At 37.1% G+C, this 20,459-nt stretch overlaps 1 protein-coding gene across 3 annotated transcripts in view; it reads left to right on the forward strand.

Annotated features, from left to right (window-relative positions):
- Nipbl (NIPBL cohesin loading factor) overlaps positions 1-20,226 on the forward strand; it is a 185,678-nt gene extending 165,452 nt beyond the window's left edge. The window contains exons 38-47 of one of the 3 annotated variants that reach the window (XM_017800336.2): positions 86-176; positions 2,143-2,316; positions 2,730-2,920; positions 5,036-5,143; positions 5,568-5,768; positions 10,711-10,857; positions 13,015-13,289; positions 15,744-15,918; positions 18,459-18,647; positions 19,201-20,226. In XM_017800336.2, coding sequence (XP_017655825.2) covers positions 86-176; positions 2,143-2,316; positions 2,730-2,920; positions 5,036-5,143; positions 5,568-5,768; positions 10,711-10,857; positions 13,015-13,289; positions 15,744-15,918; positions 18,459-18,647; positions 19,201-19,566 — 1,917 coding nt within the window. In that variant the 3' untranslated portion in view covers positions 19,567-20,226. Of the gene's footprint in view, positions 1-85; positions 177-2,142; positions 2,317-2,729; positions 2,921-5,035; positions 5,144-5,567; positions 5,769-10,710; positions 10,858-13,014; positions 13,290-15,743; positions 15,919-18,458; positions 18,689-19,200 lie in introns of all 3 variants that reach the window. The other 2 variants (XM_029567775.1, XM_029567776.1) reach the window with 2 other exon arrangements.
- The last annotated feature ends 233 nt before the right edge of the window (positions 20,227-20,459 follow it).

Here is a 20,459-nt window from a genome sequence, read left to right on the forward strand (position 1 = left end):
AGAGTAAATAAATATATAGTGGAAAAGGTATTCTTTAATTGAATATTCTCCTAGAATAGCTTTAATATGTTTCCCCTCTCCTTAGGTTAACATAAAGGATAAAGTACTTGAACTATTAATGTATTTTACGAAACATTCAGATGAAGAAGTGCAGACAAAAGCCATCATTGGTCTAGGTAAGTTAAGTCCAAATTTCTTAGTAATCATCTTAGCTCTTTCAGGGGTGAAGTATACTTTTTAACTGTAGTAAGTCTAAATTGTTATTTTATTTAGATATGTTTTATTGGCTCTAAGATCTGATATGGAGAGTGAAAGACTAGGGTTTAAAACACCTGGGACCCATTTGAGCCCCAGCCTGTGATCCTCCTGGATGACTTGGATCATCCTGCTTACTTCGTTAGTAAAGTAGAGATAAGAATACTGTCTCTCACCCCTAGATTATCTTAAGAAAATTCACTGAAGCGTGTTAATAACAAGAAAAATGTAGAAAATGTTTATGCCATTGGCATTTTTAATTGTTCTTTTTCAATGCAAAAATTTGTTATTGCACATATCTGCCATTTCAAATTAATGGACAATCTATGCAGACTTTTATTTATAAAGATGCTCATAGTAACCAATCAAAAGTGAACAACTGCTCCATGTTGGTTTTCTAGGAGTATTAGTTTAATAAAAACAGGTTTTGCAAACAGCTCTATATAACTTACTTGGAAATGAATTAAGAGTATAGAGAATTAGAAACAGGTTAATATTAAATTACCAAAATACTCACAAAGGGAGGGAGGGAGGGAGGGAGGAAGGAAGGAAGGAAGGCAAGCTAAAACTCCCATGCCTTAGGTATATAATACATTTATTTTTTCTCTTTATAAAAGACAAGAAAGCAATATATTCTGGGTTTTGGTTTTATTGTTATTGCTTGTTTAGTGAAAATACATATAAAAATATTCAATAAGTTAATAACTTATTTGGAAACATTTTGATAGCATTGTCGAGCTTTGTGATTTAATTAATAATCATGGATAGTCACTGGTATTAGTCTTTGAATAAAAGTGAGTAATTAACCTTCTGAGTTCCCTGAGCCTCATTAAATCATGTTGATGATATCTGTAAATATTTAAATCTAATTACCTTATTCCTCCTCATTCCTGTCAAAAAAATTACAGAAACATAATTGAAATATAGACATCATTTACTAGAGAGTTATATTGGTGTAATGCTACCTCCATGCCAGGGTGTAACTTTAGATATTCAATATGGATATAAGTTTTATGGAGTGGCGAAACCAATGTGTTACAGATAATTCAGAGAACAATATGAAGTTTTAATTAAGGAATAGCACAGAACAATCAGAGATACCTTACCTTAGACCTGTGTGACCTTGGACTAGTTATCTAATCACTCTGTGCTTTGAGTTTAGGTTTGCTTTTCATTTAATACTATTGACTTACCGAGGGTCTTAATTTTTTCCTTATTAAACATTTATTTATATATATGTGCACATTGATAATTTTATTTTGCTATTAGTTAATGGTTTTAAGATTAGCATTGTGACCTCAATTTAAGGTCATATGAGAAGGAAATGGGAAGATATTTTTAGCTCTTTTTTAAATTCTGTTTCATCGAATGAATATATTTGAATAATTTTTCTTACACTGTCAATGTGGTACCTTCTGTTAGGGATCTGAAAAATGTTTGCAGACATTACTTCTTAAATCCTGAAAACATCCCTTTGAGGTAGGTGGGTGGTAAATATTATTGTCCCCATTTTACAGATGGAGAATTGAGGCAAAGAGAGATTGTGTGACTCATCCAAGGTCACACTACAAGTCAGTGGTGGAGCCAGGAATAGAACCCAAGACTCCTGACTCCTAATCCACTCCCCTAGCCACTAGGCCCTGCTCCCTCCTCAAGGTTTCCTCTTGTGTGAAATTCTCCTTTGAAATGCAATTTCTTGTTTTTAATTCATGGGGAAAGAAGTACCTGCTCTAATACTTCTCTAGGTAAGGCCACCAGCATATTCTTCCAGTCATTTTAAGTTTTAAATTTTTGAAATAAGGAGCTCTTTATATAATTTAACATTTTCATTGTATTGTATTTACCTTTGGTAAGAATATATGAAGAGATCTTTTTCCTTTTTCTTAGGATTTGCCTTTATACAGCATCCAAGTCTGATGTTTGAACAAGAAGTGAAGAATTTGTATAATAATATTTTATCTGATAGGAACTCCTCGGTAAATTTAAAAATACAAGTATTAAAAAATCTCCAGACTTACTTACAAGAAGAAGATACTCGGATGCAGCAAGCAGACAGAGACTGTAAGTGAGAACATGGTTGTCAGGTTCATAGTGCGCTGCAGTTACGATACTTGAAACTCATTTTCTTCAGTTCAGATAGGTAAAACTCCTTATGTATTAGAATGGATGGTGGAATTTAGTTATGTAGGGCACATTAAGCTGAAGTTCGTAGCTAGGCCCTAGGGCATTTTTAAACTAAAATAGCTATAAATTTTTAGGTATACACAAACATTAACAATTTCAGACAGGAAGTATATAGTTCTTGTTAAGTTCTCAAAAGAGCCTCTGATACAGTTGGGGGGAAAAAGATTGAAAATTACTTGAGTTTGAACACTAGGTATGCCATTTTGTGATTTGGAGTTATGGCCTGTTTGGAATAGTAAACAGAGTTAGTATGACCTTAATATATGTTTCTCCTTCACTTTCTTTTGTAGGGAAGAAAGTTGCAAAACAGGAAGACTTAAAAGAAATGGGAGACGTTTCCTCAGGGATGAGTAGTTCCATCATGCAGCTTTACCTCAAACAGGTGCTTGAGGCCTTTTTTCATACCCAGTCAAGTGTACGCCACTTTGCCCTAAATGTCATTGCATTGACTCTAAACCAAGGTCTTATTCATCCAGTTCAGGTAAGCAAGTTTTATAATAGTTACACTTACTAACAGAGTCAGATTAACTGTTACTCAACGACACTGATTAAAAATGAAGGAGTTCTAGGCCAGGTGTGGTGGCGCACGCCTTTAATCCCGGCACTTGGGAGGCAGAGGCAGGTGGATCTTTGTGTGAGTTCAAGGCCAGCCTGGTCTACATAGTGAGTTCCAGGACAGCTAGGGCTACAAGGAGACCCTGTCTCAAAAAGAATTCCCGGAGTTCTTCGCCGGGCATGGTGACACACTGGGGAGTCAGAGGCAGGTGGATCTCTGTGAGTTCGAGGCTAGCCTGGTCTACATAGCAAGTTCCAGGCCAACTGGGGCTACAGAGAGATCCTGTCCCAAAAGTACCAGAAAGAAAGAAAGAAATTAAGTAGTTCTTTATTCCTCTTAATTAAATCTTTGTCCTAAACTTTCTTTCTCCTTCATTCTGTTAGTATCTTATTATTGTATTGCCCAAGCGGTCCTCAATTCCTGTGTTTGAGTTTCCTCCTGCCTTGGCCTCTTTAGTTGTCTTGAACTTTTAATAACCTAAGTTTTGGGGGGAAAAAAAAACCCTAAGTTTTGGACAGTCTCTAGGTTACCATTACTGCAAAATATCTATATATTTATAATGCTCTCCTTGTTAAACAAACTTAAGTTTCTATTGGTAGAGTATGTACTCAAGTCTTTTTCTCGTCAGGGATGATAAAATTTATTTCAGTAATCCATTTTTATTCCGATCCCGAAGAACCAACAATATGTAATGTGAGTGGAATTAACTGGGGTGGTGCATGCCTTTAGTCCCAGCAATCGGGAGGCAGAGGCAGGCGGATCTCTGTGAGTTCGAGGCCAGCTTGGTCTCCATAATGAGTTCCAGGCCAGCTGGGGCTACAGGGAGACCCTGTCTCAAAAAGACAAAAAAAAAAAAAATTATAAGTTCAATAGGATTTTTGTTCTTATAGTTTTGTTCCACCACAGAAGAGTAAATTCTGTAATCTGAGTTCAATTTTTTTCCCTCTTTATGTTTTTGTTTTGTGTTTTGTTTGAGACAAGGTCTCCCTATTAGCCCCAGCTGGGCTAGAACTCTATATGAACATCAGGCTGGCCTTGATCTCACAGAGATCTGCCTGCCTCTGCCTCCTGAGTGCTAGACTTAAAGGTGTGCACCACTACCACCTCACCACTCCCCAGCTAGTTTTCTCTTCTTTAAACTGGAGACCTTTAGTATGTTAAAACTTCTCTATAAGAATGCAATTATGTAATAATGAACTAGGTTAGTTCAGTGATAGACCACTTGTCCAGGATATACAAGTAATGGGTTTGACCATAATACTACAAAAAGAAGAACGATTATAGAGAAATAATGTAATAAAGACATTTAGTATTCCTGAAGATTGATGGCCAATGCTGATATATTATTGTATAGTATCTGATGATCAGGAGAGGGCCATAAGCTACAAAATTGCCAAAGCATGTACTGTTGTTGTTCTCCTCCTCCTCCCCCCCTTCTCTTCTCCCCACCCCTCCTTTTTCATGGAGCTAATTCTAACGTATATTAGCAAATACATTCTGCTGATATTTTCTAATATGTATGCAAATGTGTTCCCTGTGTCTTAAAGCATATTGACAAGGACTTAGCCTTTTCTTCATCATTCAGCTATTAAAATCATTTTACAACATATAGCAATGTATTAAATTTTTTACCTATTTTAAATACTCAGGGATTGGGCCCATAAGATGGTTCAGTGGGGTGGGAGGTGGGTAGAAGGAAAGTCAGAGGACAACTAGCATCAGGCATGCAGCACATGCCCTTAACCAGTGAGCCATCTTACGGGCCCTTATATAATGATTGTGTATGGATAATATTAGCCTGGGGGCACTTTAAAGAAACTTTAATTGAAATACATCAGTATTTTTTGCTGATGCTTTCTTGCTTTATGTTAAATCAAAAGAAAGATTACCACTTAAAAGAGCACCAAAACATAGCAGTTATGAAAAAGCCTATAATGCTACATTTTTATATTATAAACAAATTTGACATATGTTGAGATACATACAGAATATTTATTGCTGTAATGTCTTATAAATCCCGCCCCCCTTTTTTTTTTCCAGTGTGTCCCATATTTAATAGCCATGGGAACAGACCCAGAGCCTGCTATGCGGAACAAGGCTGATCAGCAGCTTGTGGAAATAGATAAAAAATATGCTGGATTCATTCATGTAGGTATTTTTAAATATAAATGTCTTTCTCTAGTGAACCACTTATTTGGTAAATGTACTTTCTACTGGTCCTTATTTTAGAAAGATTTGCTTGGTATTTTTTTTAATTTACAATTAACTTGTTGCCCAAATTGTTCATTCTAGCTTAAAATTAACTCAAGATTGAGCCAGAGGTAACAGTTCAGCAAACCCATTAATTAAAAGTCAGGAAACATGGGCTCAAACCTTAGTTTGACCTTGGCAGCAGTGACTTCTAAGTGGGATTGCAATAGATGATCCCTAATGTTCCAATACTTCATTCTGTGATTTTAGTATTTTAAATAAGAAAAAAAAGTAATGAGGTTAGCTTGATGTAATGTTCAAGGTATACTTTTTATCCAAGTCTTAATTTTTCTGATGCAAATGAGGCTTTTATTGATTTCAGATGAAAGCAGTGGCTGGTATGAAGATGTCTTACCAGGTACAACAGGCGATCAACACGTGCTTAAAAGATCCTGTGAGGGGTTTCAGACAAGATGAGTCCTCTAGTGCTTTGTGTTCACACCTTTACTCCATGATCCGGGGAAACCGCCAACATAGACGAGCCTTTCTTATTTCATTACTCAACCTCTTTGATGACACAGCAGTAAGCATTAAGATTTATTGTTTTCAGAAAATAAATGTGCTAGAAATTGTATGCCTAAAGGAGTCACCACTTTTAAATATTACCATTTTGGTTAATGTTATTGACTGAATTAATTGTGTTTCCTTAACTTCTGTCAAGTTGCTTACAAAGTACAGGGTCAAAATCAAAGGGGACATTTTAAGTGAGAAAACTGTATTGAGGCATAAAATATAATTGTGATTTTCTACTAAGTATATTGGAAAGTTTAATAACAGTTCCTATCCCCCCCCTTTTTTTTTACATTTTATTGACTTAATTTAAGTTTGTGTATGTGTGTGAGCGTGCACATCACAGCATGCTTGTGGAGATCAGAAGACAACTTGTGGGAGTCAGTTCTTGCCTTCCTCTTTGAGTCCTGGGAATTGAATCCAGGTTGTCGGGCATAGCAGCAGACACCTTTATTTGCTGAGTCGTCTTCCCAGCCCGATAATGGTTTCAATGAGCATATCTTTAAGTAAACTATTAAGCAGTAACTTTGAGAACAGATTACATGTATACATACATATGTGCATAAATTATTTTTTTCATTCTGTAGGACCAAAATATTTAGTTAGAAAATAAACCAGATTTTTTAGCTGCAAAGTTTTTAATGTTGATTTTCTTAATAAAGGAAATTGCACTTTTATGTAATTTTAATACTTGGCTGTTGACCAAGTTGGAATGACCACAACTATTAGCCAAGAAATTAAAAAGTCCTATGTTTTAGGGCTTTTGTTTTGTTTTGGTTTGGTTTTTTTGTTTGTTTGTTTGTTTGTTTGTTTGTTTTTTTGAGACAGGGTCTCACTATAGCCCCAGCTGTCCTGGAACTCACTATGTAGACCAGGCTGGCCTTGAACTCACAGAGATCCTCCTGCCTCTGCCTCCCGAGTGCTGGGATTAAAGGCGTGCACCACCATGCCAATACATATTATATTTTTAATTTATTCATTCATTTTACATAAATATTAAATATTTCTTTAGCACTTTTCATGAGCCAAGCCACTGTGTAAGAGATTACAGGATAAAATAGTAGAGACATCTGTAATATCTGCCCACATAGTGCATACAGACCAGCCTATGTGTATAGCAACTTTTAAATGAACAACGTGGGCTGGAGAAATGGCTCAGTGGTTAAAAGCACTGGCTGCTCTTGCAGAGGACCAGGATTCAAATCCCAGCACCCACATGGTAGCCAAAAGCCATTTGTACATCAGTTCCAGCAGATCTGACTCTGTGGGCATTGCACAATGTTGGTACACTTACATATATGCAGGCAATACATTCAAACACATAAAATTAAAATTAAAAAAAATATTTTAATAAAAACAGGCTGGAGAGATGGCTCAGCAGTTAAAGAACATTGGTTGTTCTTGCAGAAGACCTGGGTTCGAATCCCAGCACTCGGCAATACACACATACACATAAAATAAAAATAATAAATAAAATATGAAAAAAAATTTTAAGAAATAAAAACAATAAATGAACAATGTAAACATTTTTCTTATTTTAGTCACTTAACATAGAGTTTTCACAGTAAATCAAAATTATAATTATCAAAGATAGATACCTTACTGAGCCTGTTATTTTTAAAATACTACAGGAGGGGGCTGGAGAGATGTCTCAGCAGTTAAGGGCCCTGACTGCTCTTGCAGAGGACTTGGATTTAGTTCCCAGCACTCATAACTGTCCATAACTCCAGTTCCAAGGAATCTGACAACATCTTCTGACCTCCACAGGCATTGCATGACGTGGGTGTACTTACATACATGCAGGCAATACACTCATACGCATAAAATAAAAATAATAAAGTATTTAAAAATGCTACATGAAAAATGTGATATCTATATATCAAAGTAATGATCTAAATAAATATCACAAGCATCTGTTTCAGAAATGCCTAGAATATAATTTTTCATCATCATCACCACTGTCAGTATTCAGCTTTCACTATCTGTAGAACCGGGCTACTATGTATGTGCTAAGACTAAAAATGGTGTGATACGTGGTCTTGCTCTCAGATGATTCTTATATCCAGTTAAGGGGTAAGGTACAAATAAGGAAAATACATAATACTGATTAGGGTTAGCATATACTGAATGCCTGGTGTTCTGCCTTCACTGAGATTCATTTCCGTATGTTTTTAGTGCTATTCTCTGTTTCTGACTGGATGTTTTATTATCTCAGCATTTGAAACTGGAAATCCAGTTCTCATAATTTTGACTGCCCCCAACACAGGATGTCAGAAAAGGAACAAATCACTAAAGGCCTAAAAAGATTAGATTAGTTGAATCTTCTGTATAAAGCAGAGGAGAAAGATGTTTTGAGGAGGGCTAGAACCATGAATAAAAATACACATATAAGAATGTATCCACGGCCGGGTGTGGTGGCCCATGCCTTTAATCCCAGCCCTCGAGAGGCAGAGGCAGGTGGATCTCTGTGAGTTCAAGGCCAGCCTGGTCTACATAGTGAGTTCCAGGACAACTGGGGCTACAGGGAGACCCTGTTTCAAAAAGACCAAAAAAAAAAATAGTAATAAAATAATAATAATGTGACTGTCACTGAAGCCAGACGTAGAAGAGCGGTCTAGATTGCTTTTAAGGAATTTGATTTTGAAAGGGGAAACTGTATAGGACTTCTATGTTCAGAGTAAACATTTTTTGCTTTTAACTAGAAGAAAACATGTCTGAATATGGAACTAAAACTGATAGGTAAGCCAAGTATAGTGGCTCATGTCTGTCATCTCAGTACTCAAGAGGCAAATGTAGGAGTATCACCACAAGTTCAGAGCCAGCCTGGCCTACATACTGATTATCAGACCAGTCTGAGCTATAGCCTGATTGGTTGGTTGGTTGGTTGGTTGGTTGGTTGGTTGGTTGGTTGGTTGGTTGGTTGGTTGGCTGGCTGGCTGGCTGGCTGATTGATTTGATTGATTGATTGATTGATTGATTGATTGATTGATTGATTGATTTGATTTGATTTGATTGGCTGGCTGACTGATCGATTGATTGATTGATTTCAGGTCTGTCTGAGCTCTAGAGAACTTAAGATTTGATTTAATTGATAGATGAAATAGGGTTCCATGTTTACATTTCCTCACTGTAAGTTGTAAATAATGATACACAGTGTAAAAAATAAATAGAGTGTCTTAATTAATGATAAATCCATTCCATTTTGTCCAGAGGACTTTTTGTTGTTAGTATTACTGCTATTATGTTTTGTATTGTTTGAATGGCAGAGGACAGATGGTAGGCGATAACATTTTCTATTACTAGTTTTGGTTTGATTTGGTTTGGATTTTGAAGTTCAAGAGGCATTTTATTAGAATTTGAGAGAAAAAAAAATTGGGCATACAAGCTGTATAAATCTTGACAACTGCTAGGAGGAAGGAGATGGAGAAGAGTTAAAGAGAGAGTCATGCCTTTTGAGTTAAGGTCCAAGAATTCACATAGACTCAACAAGGGAGGTCTGCAAGCAGCTGTATAGCAAGGGAGGAGCTTCAGAGGAACAGTGAGGAAGCCCAGAGGATCAAAACAAAAATGCTTAAGATTTTGGCCAGTTATCCAAAGAAGGGATAGAAAAGTGTGAAGGGACCTAGCAAGATGTCTCAGCAGGTAAAGCACTTGCCACTCAAGCTGGAGACCTGAATTCAGTCCCTGGAACCCATCTGAAGATGCAAAGAGAGAACAAACTCCACAACGTTGTCCTCAGATCTCCATATGCATGCTTACATACATATATGCTCACATACATATATGCGCACACATATACGCACGTACACACACTTAAAAACAGTAGTAGTAGTAGTATTTTAGAAAAAGAATAGTTAATGCAGTGAAGATCTGCAAGCAGTTGCCTTGGTTACTAGTACTATGGTTTTTCTATAAAAACTTTTTGATATTAACATGTCTTCCTATTTTTTATTTATTTATGTAGGAGATGGGAATCTCACTGTGTTGCACAGGGTGGTCTTGAATTTCTTAGCTCATGTGATCCTGTCTAGTGCTGAGATTATAAGCATGTTGCCACTGACCCAGCTTAAGTCTCTGTTTAAGTTACTTCTTTTTAATGCCAACAATTAGTAGCAACCATGGTTTCTCTTGCATTTTGTTTACTTCATAGGTGGTTTTTTTTGTTTTTTTTTTTGTCTCTTTGTTTTTGGAGGTGGGGAGGTTGAGACAGGGTCCCACTTTGTAGCCCTGGCTGACCTGGAACTCACTTTGTAGACCAGGCTAGCCTTGAACTCACAGAGATACAACTGCTTCTGCCTTCTGAGTGCTGGAATTGAAGGTGTGTACCACCATGCCCGGCTATTGCATAGTTCTTATGGCATGACCCTGGAGCATTGTCAAAACAGTTCTAGCATTCTAAATTGTATATACAAGGGAAACTGGAAAATGTTTTATCATTATGTACTGGGGGTGGGGAAGCTAAACCACATATCAGTAATATAATTACCCACTTTTTTTGAGGGCTGAATAGTAACTATAACTGATCTCCATATGGTTTAAATTCTTAGAAGTACAATGACTAATTGTTTTCATATGTATACTTTGATATGGTTTGGGTGTATCATAAAGATCCCATATACTCAATAAGAAAATTTTACTTGAGTGCACTAAAAACTTCACTTCTTCCTCCTTGAGGTAGCACGATGTAAATCATTATAAAATCATTTACAGTGGGTATAAGATTGCTTTATAAATTCTATTCCTGTGTTGCCTTATTCTTACACATCTTCCTATTTCTCCCTTTCCTTGCCCTTTCTCTTTTCTGCTCCCTCCCTCCTTTCTCTTTTCCCTTTTGTACTTCTTCTTGTTTCTAATGTAATTGAGGTAAAAGTGTCCTGTGATAATCACCTAAAAGCTCTTTGGGTGAGTTTCTAGATTACCCACTAAACATGTGTACCTTTTTTTAAAATTTACAGAAAACAGAAGTGACTATGCTCTTGTATATAGCAGACAATCTAGCCTGTTTTCCATACCAGACACAGGAAGAGCCATTGTTTATAATGCATCATATAGACATTACACTCTCAGTTTCTGGTAGTAACCTACTGCAGTCATTCAAGGAGGTAAGTTACACACATTACTATCTTCTTTCTTTTTTTAATGTGTATGAGTGCATTGCCTGCATATGTGTAAGTGCATCCATGTTGTACAGTGGCCACAGAGGTCAGAAGAAGGCATCAGATTCCCCTGGAACTGGAGTTATGGACGGTTGTTACTACCATGTGGGTACTGGGAGTCGAACCCGGGTCCTCTGCAAGAGCAGCCAGTGCTCTTAACCACTGAGCCATCTCTCCAGCCCACATTGCTATTCTTAAATGCGTCTGTCCAGGTGCAGGCATGTAATTTTTACTGTTTTGTTGCTCATTATTCTTTTTATTCTTTTCACAGGTATATAAAATCTTTCTAAATGAACTTACTGAAATCTGGGCAGTACTTGAATTGGGAGAAGTGGGTTGCTATTTCTATTCAGAAAGGTCTAAAATCATTTCATTTCTAGATAATTTAAGTCTACATTTTCCATTTACATGAACTGTTCTGTAGATAGCCATCCCACTTCTTTATTTCTCTCACTTTAAGCACTGGCATTGTTTCATGTTCCTTCATGTATCCGTGTAAGCCCCACTTTAGAGCACCTTGTAGTCTCTTAATTTTGTAATGCAGTGGATCACAAGAGTGCACATGAAGGTACACAGATAATGATATGATATGTCAACAGCTTAGGAGGAAACAGAAAATTTATAACACCATTGATATTCTTAGCCCTCAGCAGCAGCATCATAATAGAGTTGGCATATAGTGTGTCAGAATTTCTACTAAAGTTCTTGCAGTAAAATTTTTCTTTTCTGCCCTGACTTCTGGTGTGGACATAGTTATGACAGCACCTGGTATAAGCACTAGACATAATACATTCTTTGAAACTTAAATGGGGCATTTTCATGAGCCTCTGAATGCAGTTAGATCTCATTTTACAAAGTTGAATTGCTCCAAACTCATATTTATGAAACTAGTAAATGAGAGAAATTCTTTTAGATACCTAAGGATTAGAATTATGAGAATATCTTTTGCTGCTTGAAGTATGGACCACAGAACAGCAGCACTGATGTCCCTTGCTAAAGCTACAGACTCTCAGCCCATACCTTTGGGAGCAATCTGCATTTTTGGTTTGGTTTGAGATTTGCCTGGGGGAGAGGGGTCATCTGGTTTTGGCTATTTGGGGTTTTTTTAGACAGGGTCTCCCTGTAGCCCCAGTTGTTCTGGAATTCACTACGTAGACTAGGTTGATCTCAAAATTAGAGATCCACCTGCCTCTGCCTCCCAAGAGCTAGGATTAAAGGTGTGCACCACCATGCCTGACAACAGTTTGCATTTTTAAACAAAAGCAGTAAAGCTTAAGAAAATACTGAGTTTTGATGGGCATGGTAGTACATGCCTTTAATCCTAGCACTTGGGAGGCAGAGGCAGAGGCAGGTGGATCTCTGAGTTCAAAGCTAGCCTGGACTATAGCAAGTTCCAGGCCAGCTGGGGCTACAGGGAGACCCTCAAAAAAAGAAAAAAGAAATTATTAAGTTCCTAGCAACTTTAGCTATCATTCTCTGTTATTTTGCCTTACTTTAAGAGATACACCTAGAAATGTTTCTCCTGTTTTATTTCTCAATAAGTGAAATTTTGAATAATTGCTTTTGCAATTTGGTTTCCACCCAACTCCCATAAACCAATTAACTGTCTCTTTAATAGAGCTAACATTTCAGAAACTACAAAGAAACAGTGTTTAATTATTCAAGAAAAGTTGTATATTATCTTGCTAAAAAAAACTCTTGGAAGGAATAGTTTTAGAAAAGTGGGGGATGTTTAAGCCTACCATAGTCTCACTTAAATTATAATTGATATTTTTACTCTGCAATGGCTTCCAAATGTGTTATATTGATAGCTTTATAACCATCTTTCTTACTATCCTTTTGAGAAAATTGTTTCTCTTTAAATGATGTAGAAGGGTTGTTTGGCTAGAGAGGCAGAGTGTGAGGGTTGTATGTAATTAGTCATAGGACTGACTTTTTCCCCCAAAACTTTACATCTTCAGTTGTTAATAGAAAATCAATATGCACATATAATATTGATTTAAGGAAGCTTTCCAAAGCTGTTGGATGGTGCATACTTAACGTTTGCTAGTGGTGCTTTGTTTTTATTGTTTTTCAAACAGAACACTTTCCTCTTTCTTTCAGTCTATGGTAAAGGACAAAAGGAAAGAGAGAAAATCATCACCTAGTAAGGAAAATGAATCAAGTGAGAGTGAAGAAGAAGTTTCTAGGCCTCGGAAGTCTCGGAAACGGGTAGATTCAGATTCAGATTCAGATTCGGAAGATGATATAAATTCAGTGATGAAATGTTTGCCAGAAAATTCAGCTCCTTTAATTGAATTTGCAAATGTCTCCCAGGGTATTTTATTACTTCTTATGTTAAAACAACATTTGAAGAATCTCTGTGGATTTTCTGATAGGTAAGCTTACATAATCACTAAGAAAAAAAAAAAATACTGTGTTCAAAAAATAAATACCTAACCCAGTTTGATTGTATACTCAACTTAATATTATGATAGCCTCCTTTTAAAGAGTGCATGAGGCCCTGGAGGTTCAGCATTTAAGTTTGTAAAGTACTATGCAATATGAGTAGAGGTAGACCAGCTATGCAGAACTCTTAACAGACCCAAGTACACTTTATGCAGTAAAGAACTGATGATTATGAAAAATGTAATGTTATTAATCCTTGAAAAGATATTTCTTTTACCTGAAGCTCTGAATGAAATTTGGGGCATGTATCACATTCACTAAAACCTTGGGTTAAAAAAATAAAAAATCACAAAATGAGGGCTGGAAAGATAGTTTAGCAGTTAAGATTGCTAACTGCTCTTCCAGGGGACTCAAATTCAGTTCCTAACACCCATGTCAGCAGCTCACAACTGCCTGTAAGTCCAGTTCGAGGTGATCCAACACTCTGTTCTGGCCTCATCAGACATACACACATATACGCACACATATTTTTTTTATGTGTATGAGTGTTTTGCCCACTTTTATGTAAGTATATCACATATGTGCATCACGTATGTGCGAGGCTACAAGAGGGCATCAGATTCCCTAGAACTGGAGTTTTGGACAGCTGTTAGTTGACATTTGGGTTCTGGGAACTGAACCTGTGTCCTCTGCAAGAGGAGCCAGTGCTCTTAACCACTGAGCCATCTCTTTAGCCCCTGGAAAAAAAATTTTTAATCACAGTATCAAATGTTAATAGGAGGCATGTCAATAGCCAGTTGAAAAGAGTGTGTTTCATGTAAAAGAGCATTTCATGTTATTTAAATGAACATTTCTATAACTCTTGAGTATAGCTCAGTGGTGAGGGGTTCCATCCCCAGCACCAAAAGGCGGGGGGGGGGGACTGTTTCCCCAAATTTCCATCAGCTTATTCCCCTGAGAGGGGTTAGGTACAATTACATTGTTGCCAGAGTACCCACTACTTTCGCTTAAAATCCAAACTTTTTTTTTAATGTAGTACTGGAGATCAAGCACAGAGTCTTATATATGCTAGTACTCTACCACTGAGTTCTACTGTCAGCCCTGGAAATCCAGATTTTATTTTATGAGAAATGTCTTGATTGGGCTGGGCAACACACCTTTAATCCCAGCACTCAGGAGGCAGGGGCAGGCAGATCTCCTAGTTCTAGGCCAGCTTGGTCTACATAGCAAATTCTACGCCAGCTGGAGCTACAGAGAGACCCTGTTTCAAAAATGCCAAAATAGAGATGGCTCAGCTGTTAAGAGCACTGGCTGTTCTTGCAGAGGACCTGGGTTCAGTTTCCAGCACCACATGGTGGCTAAGACCATCCGTAACTACAGTTCCAAGGGGATCTGACGCCCAGCTCTGACCTTCACAGGCATAGCATGACACGGGTGCACTTACATACACAGGCAATACATGCATACTCATAAAATTAAAACGTTTAATTTTAAAAAAAGTTTAAAAATATACATCAGTCACTAATTCAAACTAATTTAGAACATTGTAAAGCCTTGGGGCAAGGGTGAGGAGTTGGAAAGTATTTTTAAGCAGAGTTACTAATAATTTGAAACAGGTGTATAGACCGTTGGTTATTCTGCCTGCTATATAGACAATGAATAGGCAAAAAATAAAATTTAAGAGCTCTCGAAATGGCTCAACAGATGAAGGTACGTGCCTCCAAACCTAACAACCTGAGGTCTATCCCCAGAGCCCACATGGAGGAAGGAAAAAGTTGATTCCCACAAGTTTTCCTCAGACCTCCACACACGTACTGTGGCATGCACATGCTCACACAAAATAGTTATCTATGTACACACACACACACACACACACACACACACACACACACGTATGTTTTTAAAAAGAACTGGGACTAGTGAGATGACTCAGCATGTAAAGGTGCTTGGCACCAAGCCTGAAGATCTGACTTGAATCCCCAGGACCCATATGGCAAAAGGAGAGAACTGACTACCGCAAATTGTCCTCTAATCTCCACATGTGTAAGGTGGCAAACACACACATACATATGCTAACACACAAATTAACAAACTTTTTTACAAGACTGTAAAAATGGGAAGCAAACATGTTAGATGGTATTGTGTGAAAACTACTATCATAGTCACAGTGCTACAAATTAGACATGTAAAACTAATTTCATTAAAGTTATGCTTTTTACCTGTAAACTGTGTTTCCCCAAGTTTGTTGCTTCCTCCGAACCTGGTATCTTTTCTCTATCCCTATTAATATAGAGATTGATGGAATTCCAGAAAAGAACATTTTGCTTTTCTCTTTTCGTATATATAATTTAAAAGTTTAGTTATTAGTAAATAAGGTTGGCTGGAATCAGTTTAAATGTGTGCCTGAAATTTCTTTAAACTCTGGTTTTATATTCCCCAAACAGTAAAATTCAGAAATATTCTCCATCGGAATCTGCAAAAGTATATGATAAAGCCATTAATCGAAAAACGGGAGTTCATTTTCATCCCAAACAAACACTGGACTTCCTGCGAAGTGATATGGCTAATTCCAAAATCACTGAAGATGTGAAGAGGAGTATAGTAAAACAGTATCTAGATGTGAGTAATAAAGCTAAAAATATTTCTTTCTCATAATGACCTTGGAAGGTAATGTAGGGACTTATGTTAAATTGTAAGCTGAAGTACTTTGATTTTCCCATTGTACGCAATGCATCTAAGTTATATAATCTTTGGAAACAACAATCCACTAATAGTTTTATTTTAGCAAAAGATGAAAGATGTGTTTGTTCCGAATGGTTGATGTGATGAAAGATTACACCCAAGGCAACTTACAGAAGAAAGAGTTCAGTTGGGCTTAGGGTTCTGGAGGGAGAGTCCATTGTGGTTAGAAGGCACAACAGCAAGCAGCAGGCATGGTGGGAGGAGCAGGAAGCTGAGCTCCCACATCTTCAACCATAGCACAGACAGCATACTGGAAATGGTACGATGCTCTGAACTCTCAGAGCCCACCCCCAGTGACACTTCCTCAGCAAAATTACACATCCTACAGAGTCCATGACCTCCCCATCAGCACCACTAGCTGCGGACCAAGTGTTCAAATACTTGATCCTGTGGGAGGTATTTCTTATTCTAACCACCACAAAAGATTACGGAAGAAAAATGTGTATTTTTTAATTCAACACATTATATGGCTTACACTCATAAAAATTAAATAGTCATCCTCATACCTTCTTTGACCATTCTCTTCTTCACCTTCTGACAGTTAATATTACTTTTTCAGGTATTCTTGCATGAGTAATAGAAGTATACATATATTTGTATTTGTCTAATATGCATACATATATTTGCATAACAAATAAGCAAGTATACATGTATAAAATGTGCCTTTAATTGAAGTGTTTTGTCTGCTTACATGACTAGGAACAGTTTGTCCTACCTCCCCAGTGTTCATTTTTCTCTTTTGCCTTCTTTTAAATAAATTATTTCTTTTACAATATATATTGTTTATTGAATTTTTGTGCACTTCATACAAAACATCTTAATCCTCTTTATATCCCCTCTCCCATCCACACCTCCCCATAGTTCCTCTTGCCCTGGATTTCATGCATTCTGTCACATATGTTAAGTCTTATAGGGCCAAGCATTTTTACCTATATGTCCCTTGGTGCAAGTTCATCCACTGGAATCTAGTCAGTCTATCTAGAGTCACTCCCTTAATGAAGATCTACTCTCCCTCACCCAGCAGTACTTCAATTAGAAAGCAAGTGTTATACCAGATCTAAAGATTCATTGTCATACTATTTTTCGGGTTAAAAACTATCTCTTAGGCCAGGCGTGGTGGGACACACCTTTAATCCCAGCACTCCGGGAGGCAGAGGCAGGCCATTCTCTGTAAGTTCAAGGCCAGGGCTACCGGGAGACCCTGTCTCAAAAAAAAAAAAAAAAACTATCCCTTACTCATTGTACTTGAAATAAAATCCAACCCCCTTCCTCGGATTCAAAGCTAACACCATCCAGCACTTTCCTTTCCCTCTAAAGTCATTTTCTTAATCATCATGCTCCACCATGCAAATCTTCTTTTGGATCCTGAAATATTCCAAGCTAGATCATGCTTTCAAGTTTTGCACCGTTCTAAAAATAGTTGTTTCCCCAATTTCTGCAAAGCTGGGTTCTTTTGACATTGAAATAGCTTAAATTGCACCATCTTAGCTTTCCTTAATCACATGGTATAAAGTAGTCTATTTTAATCATCAATTTTAATTTCCAGACTGATACTTAACCCGTGCCTTATATTTTCCTTATTTATTAATTTATGACCCATTGCTATTAAAACATAACTTTCAATACAAGGGGGAAAATGTGCCTTTAAAATGTCTTTAAAGAGCCAGGCTTGGTGGCACATATCTGTAATTCCAGCACATAGGAGGCAAAAATTGGGAGGATCATAAGTTCAAGTCCACCTTGGACTGTGTACCAGGTTCCAGGTGAGCCTGAGCTAGATAGTGAGACCCTATCTCAAAATACCGTTCCCCCCATCCTCCAATAAAGGTGTCTTCCATAATAGTAAACAGACTGAATCTGGCAGCACTTGGGAGGCAGAGACAGGAGGTCCGTGAGTCCGAGGCTAGCCTTGGCTATGTAAAAAACTTGAAGACAGCCTGAACTGTGCAGTGAAACCCCAACCCAAAAAAGGCAAATTCAAAAACATAGGAAATAAAAACCAAGATTACCAGGAATCTAGGGGAGCAGAAATGGGAATTTGTTTGTTTGTTTGATGGTTTTTAGCAAGTATAGGGTTTCTATTTAGAATTACGAAAAAGTTCTGGAAATGGATGATGATTGTATAACATGGTGAATATATTTAATGTCCAGGAATTATACACTTAAAATAGTTAAAACCCTAAATTATGTGTTTTATATATGCGGAAAACCCTAAATATATTTTCTATATGCCCCTTCACAGAAAGTGTGTTATCATTTCCTGATTTGGACAATAGCCATGGTCTGTTTTACCCACTCCAAACTACTACCAGAGAAATACGAATTTGATGGTGTTGTTTAAAACTCTTAATCTCTCTCTCTCTCTCTCTCTCTCTCTCTCTCTCTCTCTCTATTTTTTTGTTTTTTTTTTTTTTTAGTTCAAACTTCTTATGGAACACCTAGACCCTGATGAGGAAGAAGAAGAAGGAGAGGTGTCAGCTAGCACAAATGCTCGGAACAAAGCAATTACCTCGCTGCTTGGAGGAGGCAGCCCTAAAAATAATACAGCAGCAGAGACAGAAGATGATGAAAGTGATGGGGAGGATAGAGGAGGAGGCACTTCAGGGGTGAGGCGGAGGAGGAGTCAACGTATTTCCCAGCGTATTACGTAAAATGATTTTTATGTGCTTATATATGTCAGTCTATTAAATGTACACCAAGTAATGTAATACTTATCAGACAAAACATTTTGTAGATAGAGATTCTCTACTTAACCATTTATATATCCTTTTGTAGAAAGTTTAACGTAAAAGATAATAAAAAAAAAAAAAACAGAAATGAGATTTATCCAGCATAAAGGGTTAATAATTTTTTTGGATTGTATTACTGTGTGCTTATCCTTTTTATTGTTGCTAAGTTTTATGTAGCTTTATGGTTTATATGTATATATAATTTTATATATCGAGAGTAAAGACACGGGTACAAATTAAGAGTTCTATGGTTTTACAAGTATGTTAACCCCTTGGCGCTGGCGGTCACGGTGCGTCTCATTGCCGGCAATGGAAGTGTGCCGGGAAATCCCACCTCCCGGCGTCAAGGGATTAAAAGCAATAAAACAATAATTTCACTAAAATTCTTTTGTGTAACACTTGGTCTTTTTTCCCCCTCCCAATGTTTTAGTCATTGAGAAGGTCAAAACGAAATTCAGACTCTACGGAGTTGGCAGCACAGATGAATGAAAGTGTTGACGTCATGGATGTCATCGCTATTTGCTGTCCAAAGTACAAAGATCGACCACAAATTGCAAGAGTAGTACAGAAAACCAGCAGTGGCTTCAGTGTTCAGTGGATGGCAGGCTCCTACAGTGGCTCCTGGACTGAGGCTAAGCGCCGAGATGGCCGCAAACTGGTGCCTTGGGTAGACACTATTAAAGAGTCAGACATTATTTACAAAAAAATTGCTCTAACGAGTGCTAATAAGCTGACTAATAAAGTTGTTCAGACTTTACGATCCCTGTATGCCGCCAAGGACGGGACTTCCAGCTAATGAATTTGTACATGCAGCCAAATTTACAGGAATTTTTTTAAAGGCAAAAAAACTTGAAATATCAACATTCTGGCAAAAAAAAAAAAAAAAAAAAAAAATTGGAAAAAAAAAAAAAAAAAAAAAAAAAAAAAAAAAGAGTTTTTTGAAGAGTAAGAGTGGAACCTGGGATGCAGGAACAAAAGAAGGAAATGTTGGGCAAACATTTTTGTGGGAGCTCCCTTCGCTGTTGTGCAGCAGAAACAGTTTCTCAGTTCATTTTTACTCCCACTGTATTATAGTTTAACAAAAATTGTTTATATCTTGGAAAAAAACTTTCTGTTTAAAAAAATAAACAAGTGAATGTTGGAAATTAGTCTGTTAATGTTCTTAATAAAGTGTTCTTGGAGTTTAACCTAGCAGCGGATGGCTTTCTTTAGCTTAGCCCAGTTTCCAGGGAAGCATTGTTTTTTCCAGGCTGTAAAATGGCAGAATCTCCTGGATATATAATTTATTCTGTTGAAAAAAAAAAAGCATGCAGTATCTATGACCTATCTGCAGAAGGAGTTTTTGTAAATGTAGATTTTGTTGTATTAGGTCACCCTGAAAACAGTACAAGAAAGGGGTCCCCAGGCAATCTGGTGGAGCGAATACTGCAATAAATTTTTTTACTTCTCTTTGTTACTTGTCTGTTTCCATTTGAATTTCTTATTGTAAAGATATGTTTAAATCCATTTATATTATTTTGCAGTCTTTTATGTAAAATTTATTATATCACTGGTTTTCAAAGCAAAACATAAAGTATTGTTTATACAGTTTGTACAGGCTGACTTCTGAATAATTGGTATCTATTATTTTCATTCCCATAAGAGGGTGTAAACAACTCCAGGGTTTTATTGTATCCTGCAATATTTAGT

Source organism: Nannospalax galili, unplaced genomic scaffold, assembly GCF_000622305.1.
Source record: "Nannospalax galili isolate Female #2095 unplaced genomic scaffold, S.galili_v1.0 scaffold139, whole genome shotgun sequence".
NCBI lineage: Eukaryota > Metazoa > Chordata > Mammalia > Rodentia > Spalacidae > Nannospalax > Nannospalax galili.